The sequence below is a fragment of the Felis catus genome, chromosome B1, assembly GCF_018350175.1.
Source record: "Felis catus isolate Fca126 chromosome B1, F.catus_Fca126_mat1.0, whole genome shotgun sequence".
In the NCBI taxonomy this organism is placed as follows: Eukaryota; Metazoa; Chordata; class Mammalia; order Carnivora; family Felidae; genus Felis; species Felis catus.
Window position 1 is genome coordinate 200,462,876 of NC_058371.1, and position 14,860 is coordinate 200,477,735.

A 14,860-nucleotide genomic window follows, 5' to 3' on the forward strand; every position below is an offset into this window, starting at 1 on the left:
TACAAATTTGGGCGCAGGCTAAACCCCCTCCTCTCTCTGAGCCCCAGTTTCTCCGTATGTAAAATGGGTAAGGCAGAAGTACTGCTCCCCTTCCCCTGCGAAAGGGCTGACATGAAGCCGACAGGCAGGTCAGACAAGGTAACGCCCGGAATCAAGACAGTACAGGACCGTCCCGGGACAGTGGTACCACAGGATCTGTTAAGTATTTTGTGTATCTCATCAGTCGTCCCAACAGCACTGAGAGGGACCGGCACTGCCCCCTAGTTACCCAGGTGGTTCAGAGAGGTCGGCCCGGGTCCAAGGCTGCACAGCCTGGGAGCAGCTTTCTCCTTTAAGCTCTGCCCAGGGCCCGTGTGGTTGACAAAGAAAGCCAATGAAAGCCCCACCAGCAGGACCCACTAGAACAGCACCTGCCTTCCTCTTGCTGAGTCTGAAGTATAAAATGCCCTCTGGAAGGTGGAGAGGAGAGGCCTGGCCCCCAGGAGGGGTGCGGGGGGAAACCACGGTGGGGAGTGGGGGCGGGGGGGGGGGGTTCCTCACACATCTTCTGGCTTTTCTCAGCCACCGCAGCACACCAGGCTGGGCCACCCTGGCTTCCAGAACGAACCAGCTGGCTTGTGGTCGCTCTCCTCCCAGGCTCCCCTCCCATACTCATTCTCTGGCTCTCTGTCTCTCAATAATGAATAAATATTTAAAAAATTTAAAAAAAGAGAGAGAGAGAGATAGCAAAGCTTTGACGTGATCCAGCCTTTCCCGTCCGCCATATTGCCTCCTGATGGCACCCACCCCCCCGGGGGTTGGCCTCACTAGAAACCACCAGCACTCCGAGTCCCATTTTCGATGTAACGTTTGTTATTTTATTGGAAAAAGCTGGTATTAACATATTTATAATTTTATTCAACAGTCGGATAATCCGAGATACCGAATGAAACCAGAATGCACCCATGAGTTACAGAATCCAAAGTGATCAGGTCTGTCTACCTACCACACGTCCAACACCAACCAAGACTTCAGTCCTCAGAGTATTCGAGTAAAAACAAAAACCACCCAACAACTTCACAAGGACTAGGTGAATGCCCATACATTTAAGAAGAGCAGAAAATTTAAACAGAGGAAGCAGCCGAGTTTGTGACTATGTTACTGGCCCGTCTGTCTGCGGTGGCTAGTCCTGCCCCTCCCCCACAACACGTGTCGTTCACAACCTGCTTTGGACATCACGATCTTCCAGGGATCTGAAGGCATGCTTTTCCTCTAGGATCTTTCTTCCTTTTCCTTTTTTGGTTTGCTATCCAAAGCTTCACACAGAAGTCAGGACCCAGGAACTGTATTAAGACCTCCTTTTGAATGCAGTGTAAGAGTGGTACTGTGTAGACGGCTAAGTGTGAAATCTACGCTCTGACAGTAAGTCCTTGCTGCAGTTCGAGTCTCCCCTCAGCATCCGAATCACAAAGGGAAGGGGATTGTGCCAAATATCCGTGTAATTGTGTAAGGCCCTCAGAGCTGGATTTTGGCTTCGACAAGATTTCTATACAATTTTTACCACATTCTTGAACCTCTTTACAAAGGGGGGAAAGAGGAATCCAATCCAGTGATTAATTTCAATTAGAATAGATATGTACATATAATACTGTCCAGGTCACCTGGATTTTACAGTGATATACAAACAAACATTCTTCATTCATGTTGATTAAAAAAAAAAAAACAAAAAAAAAACAAAACAGGAACAATGGACCCATTTCCTTGTGTAAATATCATATGGCCAGAAGTGAATGCACATGCGTTTTGTGCTTTGATGCACAGAAAAGTACACCACTATCCACTGAGAAAAACCTCGGGTGGGTCTGTTTCCTGGGTTGGGTTACACCCTGTAAAAAAATGTTGGCTTCGGCCTCTGCACGCGGTTTCCTGAATCAGGACGCCCAGCCAGTGGTTCCCCGTCATCTGTCATTCCGTGCAGAGGACAAGTGGGCGGGGTGGGGTGGGCGGAGCTGGTCTCCACGTCCATGGGGCAGGAGCAGGTGCTATGGAGACACGGGCCAGGTCGTTAAAGAAGATGTATCCTGAAATGGTCAAAACATGCAATCTCCTCGGAGGCAGCTCGGTGCACCTGAACGAGGGGCTGGGGTACAGATGGGGGCGCGGCGAGGTGCCCCACAGAGGGCGGGGGTCCGAAGTCACCACACAGAGCTTGGCACCACGGGGGCCTTCTCCATACTCCATGCTGCAGCTCGGGTCTCCCCGGACCCTCGTCATGGCCCATCTGCTCTGTCCCGCTTCACAAGATGAAGATATGTTTCCAGAACCTTCCAGGCAAGAACGTTGCTTTAACACGAGCCGCCAGCGTGGCGGACTTGGGAAGGGCCCGGTGCGCGTGAAGACCGGCTCAGGATTCCTGACTCCACCACTCAGTCAGGACATGCGTTGGACAAACTGGTTCATTCTCTCAGGGCCTCAGCGTCCTCACGCGTCGAGTGGGGCTGATAAATTACTCACCTCTCATCCCTGGCATCTGGCACTCTGTGAGGGGCTGGTGTTTGTGGAGGAAGCGAATGGGTCATGGACAGAGCCGTGTGAGCTCCCTCGAGGGGCCCAATGACCATGAAGCATGACAGGAGAGCCCCGCAGAGTGGGGACTGGATCCGTACGCGTGAACGGCCGAACGCCGTGCCTGGCCCCCCCGGCCCACGCTCAGCAAAGGCTGGGGCAACGGTGAGAACAGGCACACACCCACGGGTGGCTTTCGCTGTCCCCTTTCCTGTCTGGGAATGCCAGACCTGGGGGACTGAAAAGACACTGCAAGAACCTAAAAGTGGATCTCGCACCTGTTCTCAGCACGAATCCACGATCCAAAAAGCAAAGGGATGACCCTCAGCTCAGAGACCGTGGAAATTGCTCCATCTGTAATCAAAAGAATCCTGGGTGGCTGGTTTGAGTCCGTCGTCTGGTCCCCAAAGCCCCTATGGGGGGGGCCCGTGAGGCCCCCCGGGGTGCCTGCTGTCCCCTGCGAGTTGCTGCTGGAAGGAGTGAAAAGTGATCCTGGAAATGACAAAGTCCTAACAGCGGGACAGGCGGCACGCGGTTAACGAACGAAGGGCCTGATCCCCGAGGCGACGATCACGTCCATGTTACGGTCTGTGGCTTCAGTGAACCCTCCTTCCTCCCGTTTTCAAACAGACAGCGGCCAGCGGCGGCGGCCGGGCCTGGGGACCGGGAGGGAGGGACGCGCTCCCAGCCGTGCCACCAGACGGCTGCGTCCCCGATGGGGCTCCGCACACACCTAGTGCATCTCAGAGTTCACCTTGTCCTGGAAGATGTACAGGTTGTTGGTGGCCGCGATGGCGATGATGTTCTCGGCCGGGTGCCAGGCCGTGTGCAGGATCTTCTTGGTGAAGTCCAGGCTGTCCACGCTGATGTCGTCCCGCCTGCGCTTGCCGCCCACGCACACGCGCCTGGGCTTGAGCACGGCCCGCGGCTTGCTGCTCTCCCTCGAGGCCTCCAGGGTCACGTCGCGTTTGGTGTTCCGGTCAAACATGCGGAAGAAGTTGTTGTAGGCCCCGGTCATGATGACGCTGGCGGGAGAAGGAGGCGTCAGGCGGGTTGGGGGAGGGCAGGGTACAGGGAAGAAACGTGCCACACCTCAAGTAACCACCCCGGGGGCTGCAGGACCTCGCTCCCTGGGGTGGGCCCCCCGCCCCGGTCCCACCTTCCCCTTGGGCTTTGGTCCTCCCCCACATCTCAGCTACTGTCTGCCTGCAGAATCCAAGGCCAGGAGCTGAGACCCTTTTAAAAAAAATTTTTTTTTTTTAGTGTCTATTTTTGAGAGAGAGAGAGAGACAAAGCACGAGCAGGGGAAGGGCAGAGAGAGAAGGAGACAAAGAATCCGAAGCAGGCTCCGGGCTCTGAGCTGTCAGCACAGAGCCCGACGCAGGGCTCGAACTCCCAAACCGTGAGATCATGACCTGAGCTGAAGTCAGACGCTTAACTGAGTGAGCCACCCAGGCGGTCCTAGGGCAGGGGCTGAGACCCCTTCATGCTCCGCCTTAGACATCGTAAAGAAACTTCTCCCATACTTTCCCCTTTGTCCAAGAGAGGCCTGGCCAGACCTCCAGGCACCAGCAGAGGGAAGGCCCCTGAACTGACCCGACGCGCCCTTCACGGCAGGGACCCAGCACCTTCCTGTTCTGAGTAGTTGGGTGACTAAATGATGTGCAGATGTTCACGGACTTTCCTGTCCTGCTAAAGGGAATTTGCCCCTTGTCCATCCACTCCTTCTCCCTCCCCCCTCCAAGGAGAAGGGGTGCCTGGGGCCTGGGAGAAAGGCCATGTGGTCTGTGTGGTAAGAGGACAGCAAGAAGGCCAGCGATCGGGGCCTGGGCCTACAGAGCGGGTTTTGAGGTTTGGCCCAGGAGAGTCTCTGGAGCAGCCGGGGGTGGGGGAGGGGGGCAAAATAACCGGGGAGGAGGGAGGGGATTCTGGGAAACAAGGTCCCCTTCCACATCCTTCAGGGGAGGTACATACAGACTGGGGTTCCTGTCTTCCCTTTGGAAGCTGAGCATGTTTCTTGGGGACTCACTGCTCTGAGACAGAGCCCCGCGGCCCCCTAGGTGAACAAGGGTTGTGCACACTTTCCACGTTTCCATGTCCCCAAGTCAGGGGAACAGTGCAGTGGAGGGAAGCAGGAAATGTTCAAGGCCGAGGTCCACCTGGACAGACCAGGAGAGGTTCTCTTATTAGGCACCTGGGCTGTGGGAGGTCAGATGCTCCTGGCATGGCTCAGGGGCCCGGGTGATGCTGAGTCACGGGCTGAACGTGACACATCTCCTGTAACGGGTCCCCTTCTCGTGGGAGAAAGTGGGCTGGTAAGCCGACACCAGGAGAGTGTAGCACCCGAGGCCCCAGCCTCAGCATCTCTACCCGAGACCGGGAAGCCGGCCTCCCGGGGCCTGCACGAACGGACCAGCTGTGATTCGGTGTCACAGTTACCTCGCCTGTGGGCCATCTCTCAAGGTCAGTCCCTTCTAGAAGGAGGGGTGGGGTCGTGCGGTGGGGAGGCCCCGCTGCCTCCCTGCCCCTCGGAGTTCTGATCCTCTCCAGGAAGGGCCTTGTAGTCTTGGGTCCTGGCAAGTCCGGGCCAAGAGTTCCTCTGAGGGAAGTACTTTGTGTTCCCACTGACAGCGGCTTCCGGGCCTCCCCTGCCCGCCCTGCACATGCGGTTCCCGGGGATGGCCTGCGCCCGTGAGGCGACGCTTCCCGCCAGAGCCCGCGACCTGCCGAGTTAGCATTTGGTGTCCCTCCCCCGACGCCCAGACCGCTTTGTCCGACCTTGTGTTCAGAGATCAGTGGGTGGGCGCTTGGGGACAATGAGCATGGAAAACCTCCATAAAGCGGTTCTTCTGCCACGTTCCAGGGGTGTCCAGGCAGAGCCAGGCGGGGGTCACCTGGATCCCAGCAGAGGGCAGAGGGTGCAGGCCAACCGGGTGACTGGAGACCAGCTCCACAAAGGAGCTTTGCACAAATGTTCCGGAAGGTTCCAAGGGAACCACAGGGAAAGTGCCGTGCCCCCGGGGCTGGAACATTTGGAGATTTTGTTACCATCCCCCAGGACTGAGGGCTGAGAGGAGGAAAGGTGAGAGACACAGAGACAGAGTGGCAGATCTGTGTGAAGGGGCTGGCTGACCGGGGCATAGTCCACTGAGACGACAGGGAGGGAGGTGGGACAAACACCCTCTCCCTCCCTGCTTCCCTCCCAGTGTCCCCACTGGTGAAACCTGGTCAGAAGCCAGAGGGCATGCTGGCGTGTTGAGGCACCTGCTCCAATAACCTTGAGCAAGCTTCTGTGCTGCCTCTGTCTCCACCACCAGGTGGGGGCTCCTGGGGCAGGCCTGTCTTGCCTCAGAGTCCCAAGCCCTGGCTTGGCCTCATCGGGGGAGTGAATGCTGGCCCTCAGCAGCAGCCAGACTGAACCAGACCAAGCCAAGCCCCCTGGTGCCTGCAGAGAAGGCAGTAAATGCTTCGTAAATGGTAGGGAACGAAGGGCCGGAACCTTCTCTTATTCACGGCCAGACCTGCAAGTTCAGAAGGTACCTCCCCCCAGCAGATGCTCTCTAAGCCGAATGAGTGAATGAGTGAATGAATGAATGAATTCGGCGGAAGGGTCACAACCCTTCACAAGCACCCTCCCAAGTCCTAGAAATGCAGGAAGCGGCCTTGCCCAGCCACCCCTCTGCACTTGACCTGGGACACAGCCCACTGCGTGGAGGGGCTTCTCTGCGGCTGTGGGGGCAGAGCCGTGGGGGTGGGCTTGGGGGAGGGGCGCAGTCGAGCAGTTCTGCTTCTCTGGAGGTTTGTCTAATCTCTGGAGGGGAGGGGAGGGGAGGGTGGGTGGAGAATCCCAAAGTATTCTCTGGCCCAATTCTCTTGTGTTCTACAACTCCGCCCCCCAAACCTTCATCCCTGTGAATAAATCCCTTTGTTGCTGAGACAAAGAAATGGCATGTCGCAGGTGCATGCTGGGAGAGGCCCTCTCACTCCCACCTTCCAGAAGGAGGCCAGGCCAGCAGCCAAATGCCGTCCCTCTTAACCTGCAACTCGGAACTGAGACCAGGCCGTGGGAAGGAAAGTGGGCAACAGAGTCAGAGACCCAGAGTTGTTCTCGGGGGGAAAGGCTCACTCCCAACATCAAGCCCCAGGGAGCCCACTGGAGTCCATCCAGGTGCTGGCGGCTCCCGGCAGCTCAGCCCGTGGAGCGTGTGTACGTGGCTGGAAGACAGAGCTGGGGGCCAGGAGCTGGGGGCCGGGTGACCTGCCGAGGCTGGGGGGACTTGAGGGGCCGCCGTGCGGCCCAGTGCCAGAGTCCCGAGGCCCGAGAGCAGGGGCGCTGCTGGGAACAGGGCTTGTGGCTACCTCTTATAATAATGAGCAGACACTCAGGGACAACGTGACCTGTTCACAGTCAGAGGCCCACGCAGCCGGGGAGGTGACAGCTCCGGGGAGTTTCTGCACCCCATCTCTTGCTTTCTAGAACAGGGTGGGACATTTGCTCTAAGGCTCCAGGCCGCCGTGGTGGGTGGTGTATGGGGCACCCCCAACCCCCGTGCCCGCCCCTGAGGGTGTACACGACCCGGCTCCTGTGCATCCTCTGGTCACCTGAAGGTAGGTGGCCTGACTTGAGCCCGTCCCCTCTACCTTCACCGCCCACATCCCCCTCACCTCTGGCCCAGAGGGACGGCTGCGACGGCTCGCCCACTGGTCTTCCTGCTTCGGTCCCTAAGCCCCCCATCCCCCATGCTAGACTCTCCCACGACACCCACCCCAGGGAGGCCCAAGGACACTTTGACCTGAGACTTAACTCGCTAAGCTGTGGCCACATCAGTTTCTCTTTCTTTCTCCTGAGCTTTCGGCCATGCTGTTCCCTCTGCCCCAATGCCTTGCCACGCTCCGCGGGCAAATTCCTACCGCTTTCTTGAGACTTGAGAGCACCTCGTCCAGGAGGCCACCCCCGGCCCCCTCCCCTGCAGGGCCCCCACCCTCTCTCCCCCTGCCCAGGGCCCCCCTCCGGGCTCTGCTTTAGTCCACGCAGCGTAAACCACAGAGTCCTCCTAGGCAGGCACTGCGTCCCATCTCTGCCGTGTTCCTGGTGCCCTGTGCCCTCGGGGACACCAAGACTGGAACCTGCAGATCCCAGGCTGACACCTGCACGGACAGTTGGGGCACAGCTCTGCCACGTGCCCCGCAGAGGGGGATGCTCAGACCTCGGGGGTCACCGGCTGGGACGAACTCTCACCTCCCGGCCCAGGACAGCAGCCCATCAGGCCCGTCCGGCTCAGCAGACCAGGGGGGGACCCGCCTGTGGCCCTGCCAGACGCCCCCCCCTTCACTCGCACGGCCGGTATCCATTGGTGTCAGGCGCTGGGTCCGGGGGAGGGCCCCCACCTGCCAGGAGGCCCCCAGGACATGCACAGGCAGGAAGTGCCGCTGAGCCAGATGCCCGTGGCCCCAAGCTTTACTTAGAAGGTGCTTCCTGCTTTCACTCCTTCCTCCGCCCTTCTTTACTCGTCACCCCCGTGCCCAGCCCTGGGACTCAGGTGACGCTGCTGAGATGGCAGCAAGAGAGAAAAGATTCTCTCCCTCCCCCAGGGTGAGCAGCTGGGGCACCCGTGCCCTCATCTGGCCTCACCCTGTGCCCCCCCCCCCCCTGCACGGGGCTGCCCCTATTAGGCAGTCATTCCCAGAGCCTGCGGAGAAGAGGGATCACCTGTTGGCCGCAGACCCACTGGGGAGGCTCATGAGACCCACACCAGCCTGCACTCGGCAGCCTGGGGCCGGGGCACAGTTGTGGTTTCCAACACCCACGCTGGATGGGATTCTGGGATCTCTACAGGGCCAAGGCCTCCCCTCCTTGGGCCCAGAGCAGCTGCCAGGGAGCTCAGCCTGGGGTCAGGAACTGGGCGTGGCCGCGGCAGGCGCTGGGCGATCTGGGACACTGGCCGCCCCGTAAGAAGCGAGGACAGAGGCCTTTCTCTCCCCACCTGCTTTACTTGGGCCTCCAAGGCAAAGGAGCGCCCCAAGCCCAGGTATTGGGAGCAGGTGCTTGGGCTCGCCCACCTGGCTCCAAATTCTAGCTCTGCCCCTAACGTCAATAAAATGGGGGTAACGAGGGACCCCAGCTTCTGGGGAGCATGGACCAGGAGTCTCAGTAAAACAGAGCAGTGCTGGGCCCGGGAAACCCGCCCCCCCCCCCCCCCCCCCCCCCGCCATTATGCTAGATGCCTTGATGCTAATCATGCTCCTGGCCTGAAGTCCCACTGGCTAAGCCTGAGGCAGGACACCCAAACTGAGGAAGCAAAAGGAAAGATTCTCAGGGAAAGGCCCTGCCAGAGGCCACACCCCTCCCTCAAGGGCAGAGAAGAGGGGACAGCAGCCCAGCTTTGCTCACTTAACCAGCGAGTGCGGTCACGCAACCGCCTGTCCTTCGGATCCACCAGGGGAAGGGAGAGTGGGGTCACTAAAGTCATTGGCAACCCCGCCCAACTGCTAATCTTCCTCCCGTTAAGATGCAGAATCAGGCTGGCACGTGGGAGAGAGGGGGCCCCCTCCCTGCCTGCAAGGAGAAGGGTCCCTTTCACCTCAGGACAGCAGGTCCCAGCACCCTGCAAAGCACTCCAGGACAGAAAGGCCCACTGCTTGCATTCTTACATTCCAGAAGGTTCCCTTAGCAGAGGAAAGGGCAGCCCCTGCCCTGGATTGTGTCTAGGCACGTCGCTTCACCTCTGCTAGCCTCATTTTCCTCCTCTGCACGTGGGGATGCCGATCTGACCGCTCCCGTCCCCAGGGCTCTCTGCCCCCATCGGGCCAGCCGAAGGGCTGCCAAGCACAGGGCTCCATGCACCCCCTGCTGGCTGATCATGGCTTGCAATAATCGTGTCCTTGCTGATTGGCTCCCAAAGTGAGCATGTAACCCAAACGAAGCCAATCAGACCCCACACCCTGGGGGGGTTGCGGGCTGTGAGGTCAATGGCAGGGCAATCCTGCTAGCCACCGGGCATTGCAGCAGAGCATGAGGCTAGTGTGTAAGAAGAAGCAGGGAGGCACAGAGATGAGGACAGGGAAAGAGATGGCCCCAAGGTACACCTGAGCCCTGGGAAAGCCTTGCCTGGAACCTCTCAGAACAAGCTGAGGCTGGTCTGATTTCTGCAACAGGAAGACGCTCGGTTGACGCAAATCCTTTTGTCCTAGGCAGAACAGATCAAGGAGAGCTTCCTAGAGGAGGTGGCATTTGAGGTGGGTCTTGGAGGCTCAGCGGGGTTCTTCCCCCCCCCCCCCACCAAACGTTCACCTGTCTTGGGGAGAGAGAGAGAGTGCAAGCGGAGGAGGGGCAGAGAGGGGGACAGAGGACGCTGTCGGCACAGGGCCTGACGCGGGGCTCGAACTCACGAACCGTGAGATCGCGACCTGAGCTGAAATCGGAGGCTCAACCGAACTTCCATGGCCGATACTGACTCGTGGCCTTTCAGCCTCGAAACAGCCCTGGAAGGTGACGGTTGATTAGAACCACGCTCCAGGGGACAGGTGGGCAGGCTCAGGAGGCTCGGGGGCTAATTCGAGCACACAACTGAAGGGTGGGGTAGCGTGGACTAGAACCCGAGGGTGTCCGGCCCTTCCCTCTACACCAGGCCGCTGCTCTTGCTGGCGTTGGGTACGAGGCCACCGTGAGGGCCATCAGACCCCAGCAGGTCTCTGCTGCCGTCTGGGCAACAGGGCACATGGGCTCCCCACGGATAGCAGAGGGATGGCTCAGCTGAGCCTGCAGGGTTCGGAGGGTGGTCTGGTACAAGCGGGGGTCCTGGAGGGCAGCGCTTCTTCTCCCCTTCAGCTCTGAGCTCCTGGGAGGCAGGGACCGTCCTCCACCCGCCACGACGGGCTCTGAGGAGGGCTCAGGATGAAGCGGAAGGAGGTGGCACACTCTTGCGCCCTCCAGAGTGTCATAGCCACTGACTAGACACCCCTGAGGTGCGGAGTGAGCTGCTTAGGATGGGCTGAGCCACGCTCACACCCCCCCCCAAGGGCACCCCATCCCATGGGGAAGGCAGAGGCAAGGAGAAAACACGCAAAGTGCCAAGACACAGGCGGAAAAGTCAGGAGGCTCGGGGCCAAGGTGGAGAGGGCCCTGAGGGCTTCCTGGAGGAGGTGGCCTTGAGTTGGGTCAGTAGTAACTTGAGGCGACAGGAGTGAGCTAGGTACAGTGTGGCCAGGATTCCAGGCTGCAGGAGCAGAGCGGTTGTGGAGGGGGAGACAATACAGGGAAGTGCGGGACCGCCGGGGAGGGGGGTGGCTGGTATGTTAAATGCGTGGCAGGAAGTGGCTCATGAGAGGCAGGACAGCTGAGCTCCAACCAGGACAAGCTCCTGTCCCTGGGAGCCAGGCGTCACCTGTTCACGAGCGCCCCCTGGTGGTAATGTGGAAGAAGGGCGTGCATCGGCCATGGCCGGTGGAGACTGCCCCCAACACACACACACACACACACACACACACACACACACACACAATCCCCCGTGGCCAGCAGTAAGTCCCTCTCCTGAGATTCTGCCAGCCCCCACCCCAAGACCCACGGCCAGTGCTCTCTGGGGAACCCCCAATGTGTCAGGGTCTGAAGCTCAGAGTCTCAGGGTATCCCAGAAGCCTTGTCCTCCCTGGGGGTGTCTGGGGTCAGCCTGGGTGCAGCACCCGGAGGGAGTGCTGTGTCGGCCTGGTCTCAAGCCAGCCTTCTCACCGTTATCCAACTGAGCCCCTATGACCCCCACGCTGGTCCCTGATTGAGAACTGAGCCAGGTGAGCCCCCGGGATGTCAGCAGCAGCTCTAGGAGACCCCCACCCTGGACCCGGCGGCTCAGCCCCATGTGGGGCCAGCCTACATGCAGGCAGCTCCCTCCTGGCCCCAGCCCTGCGGTTCCTGGCCCCTCCTCACCACCCCCATCCTAGGGTCCCAGCGTGCCCGTTGCATCACCAAAGCTCTTCCCGTGACCGTGGCAGCACATGACGGATGCACGCCCCTGAACATTTGAACCAAAGGCTGCTGGCCCGCACACCACCCCTCCCCCCTGCACCGCGCTGGACCACAGGACAGGGAGGGGACGCCGGGCCTGCTCGGGCTGTGAAAACGTGACGGGCAGTGCTCTGGGACACAGTGCGGTCTGTATCTTGCATTTTCTGGTCACCTGGGCCCCTGTGCTGGGCCTTCCTGTCCACGCCGGCCCTGGGCTGAGCCAGCAACAGGGAAACAGGAACTCACATCGGGCCATCTCCCAGGTGGGTGGGCTGTGAGATGTGGCCGGGCCTGGGGGACCCTGCCAGCCCCAGAGGTGCAGAGCGGTGATGTGCCCGCCGCCCCGGGGGGCCCGATGTAGGGGAGCTGCCAGGGAGGCAGGTGCGGCCATGATGGGGGCGGGGGGAGGGTGTGGACCAGCGGCCGAAGCTCTCCCTGCCCCCACCCGTAGCGGTCCAGGGAACACCCCTCATCCTCGGCAGCCTGGGGATGTGTGTGGCTAGGGCCCCGGCCTCGACTGTTTCCACTATCACTTAGGAGACCGGGGCGGGGGGGGATCCAAGTGGACGGCAGGTGTGGTCACAGGTTGTGACCTGGCTGTCGTTTCCTGCCCTGGCCTGTGAGGGCTGAGAGCTCGTGGGCGCTGGAAGAACGGATGGGCCGCTTCCCACACGTTCATCCATCAGGCTCATTACCAGCGAGTTCCCCAGGACGCCAGGCCAGCAGCCGAGGCGCTCCCCGGCGAGGGGGCCACTGGCCCCGGGTTGGGGGCTACCTGTCGCTGCCGTTCCAGGCACATTCAAACTTGTCGAAAATGCAGTCGTTCTCGTACAGGGAACAGAGCTTGCTCCGCAGATAGTCGTGGACCTGGTGAGAGAAGGGGCCGGTGAGTCGGGGCGGGGGGCGCCCCAGCAGTCCTGGTCCCTGCTGCGAGAAGAGTGTCCCTGAGCAGGGAGGGGCTGTGCCCTCTGGGTCCGGAAGGCCCCTCCAGCCCCGACTCAGCCCTGCTCATTGAGAAGGACCCACAGCCAGACAGGGGGACAGGGCCGACCCTAGAGGTGTGGCCAGAGGGGGCAGCCGCAGTGACAAAGGGAACGATACCGTAGGGACCAGATCCTGGCTCCACCCCTCCTCCCCCACGCTGTGTGATCCCGGGCAAGTGACTTCACCCCTCTGAGCCTTGGTTTCTTCCGCCTTGAAGTGACAAGAGCACATACCTCATGGGCTGTGGCGGGACCAACTGTAGGAGACTGTGTGGTGCAGGGTCATGCTCTCTGAGGATCAGAACAGTCACCCTGAGCACGGATCACGGGAGCCCACACAGGCCTCTCAAACGTGATCTCGGTGCGTGTCACTCGTCCTGTTTTGTGGATGAGGCCCTGACACTCAGAGAGGGTAAGTGACTGGCCCAGAGTCACACAGCTGGTAAGCAGAAGACCAGGACGCTCTTCCAGAGTTAGCTGACCCCACAGGAGAGACGGCGATGCCCCTGTGGCCTGGGGCCACCCGACAGCAGCCTCTGTACCCAGAGGGCCTGGTCGGTGCCCGCTCTCTGCCAGGCACGTGGCCCTGCCCTCTGCGTGGGGGGAGGGGAGGGGACAGCGTACCCAAAGCCTGAACTCCTGGCTCTGCCCCTTACCGTGTGACCCGGGAGTCACTTAGCCTCTGTGACCCCCAGGTTTCCCATCTAGGAAGGGGGTCACGGACCCCTCCAAGCAGACAAATGAAGGGCAAACACCGATAGGTATTTGGGACCCTGATTAACTCCGGAGGAACAGACAGAAATACGTGTTCAACTCCTGTTGGGCAATGCCACAGGCCAGGAGTCAAGTGTAGGGAGAGGAGGGGGGAGGAGGGAGGGGGAAGAAAACAGGTTCTGTCCGAGAACCTCTTATTCATATTTAAAAAGATGGGCGCCCCCACCCCCTGCCACCAAGCAGCCTCCAGCGTCCCCAGGCTGAGTGAGGCTCTTCCCTTGGAGCGTCCAGTGCATCTGAGGGTCCTGCCCGGACTTTCTGTGTTTGTGTGGACCCCCTGCTCCCAAGGCTCAGCCCGGTCGTACAAGGTGACTTTCTCGGGTCTTGGCTGAGATGCCCCACCTCGGAGAGGGCTCCCTCCCTGCCTGCCCACCGGCCCAAGGAGTGGGCTCCACGGCCCTTCCGTTCCCACCGCCGCCTGCAGTCTTGTGTGATGCCCTCCACACTCCGATGACGTGTGGATGCTCCCCTCCAGCGGGACCTGTCTCCCTGGGGCGCACAGCGGACCATCCAGCTGCCACAGGGGCAGGCAAGAGGCCCCTCGAGGCTGCCCCCTGCGAGCCCCCCGCCCCGGTCCCCCATCCTACCCGGCACAAAGGCCACAAACAACAGCATCCCTCTCCACACCGCTCGCCGGTCACACCCCACATGCAGCCAGTCCAGAAGCAGAATCCAAAGCGACCTGGAACCCAGCTGCCACTCACCACGTCCTGTGCTGCTCCCTGCCCCGAACCACCGTCTCCCAGCTCACTGCAAATGCCTCCTGACTGCTCCCCGCTTCTGTGCCCCCCGACCCAGTCTGTCTCCACGGGCAACCCGAGAGACCCCTAAGAAACCAAGCTGGACCGTGTCACTCTGCTGCTCAAGACCTTCCAGTGCTCACAAGCCCCCTAGACTCTGCCCCCAATCACCTCTCTGACCTCAGACTCTTCTTCTCTCCCCCTGCTCACTCTGCTCCAGCTGGCTCCCCACCATTTCCTGACCGCACGAACCACGTGCCCGCCTCAGGGCCTTTGCACTTGCTGTTTCTGCCCCTGGGAGCACCTTCCCTGCCCCCGCCCCCGATGACTGATGCCCTCACTTCCGTCAGACTCCAGCACCCCTCCTTTCTCTGCCTCAGCTCCTGGTTTGTTTTATTTGCAGCCTGTGATGATTTCATTTGTGTATTTCCTTGGTGTCTGGCCATCCTTCCGGTTGGAATGGATGCCCCTCGAGGCTGCCGTGGGAGCCAAGAGAGGAGGTGGGGGGTGGGGGCACTGGTCTTGTGTGTCTCCAAGACCTGGAGGGAGGGAAGCCTAAGGCAGGGATCACTGGCCCAAGCCTGGGATGGAGCCACTGGGTCAGGGACTCTCGCCCTCCTCCCGTGGTGAGCGTGACGGGTGGGGAACAGCACCTGCCTCCACGGGAGCCCGCGCGGCCTCGTCTGTGCCGAGGCTGGAGGAGGAGTGACGCCCAGTGCACATTACAGCCCCAGACTGCCTCTGACGGGAAGCAGGCACGGATGACGCTGAGCAGAGGACCCCTGACTGCTTGTGAGTCCCCGGGGAGGCCCCCAGTGACA

The 14,860-nt window shown here is 60.5% G+C and overlaps 1 protein-coding gene across 3 annotated transcripts in view; it reads right to left on the minus strand.

Annotated features, from left to right (window-relative positions):
• Positions 1 to 834: 834 nt before the first annotated feature.
• Positions 835 to 14,860, minus strand: part of PPP2R2C (protein phosphatase 2 regulatory subunit Bgamma) — a 138,909-nt gene continuing 124,883 nt past the window's right edge. For all 3 annotated transcript variants that reach the window (XM_023253331.2, XM_023253332.2, XM_019829791.3), the window contains exons 8-9: positions 12,318 to 12,409; positions 835 to 3,569 (exon numbers count right to left, since the gene is read on the minus strand). In XM_023253331.2, coding sequence (XP_023109099.1) covers positions 3,278 to 3,569; positions 12,318 to 12,409 — 384 coding nt within the window. In that variant the 3' untranslated portion in view covers positions 835 to 3,277. The remainder of the gene's footprint in view (positions 3,570 to 12,317; positions 12,410 to 14,860) is intronic.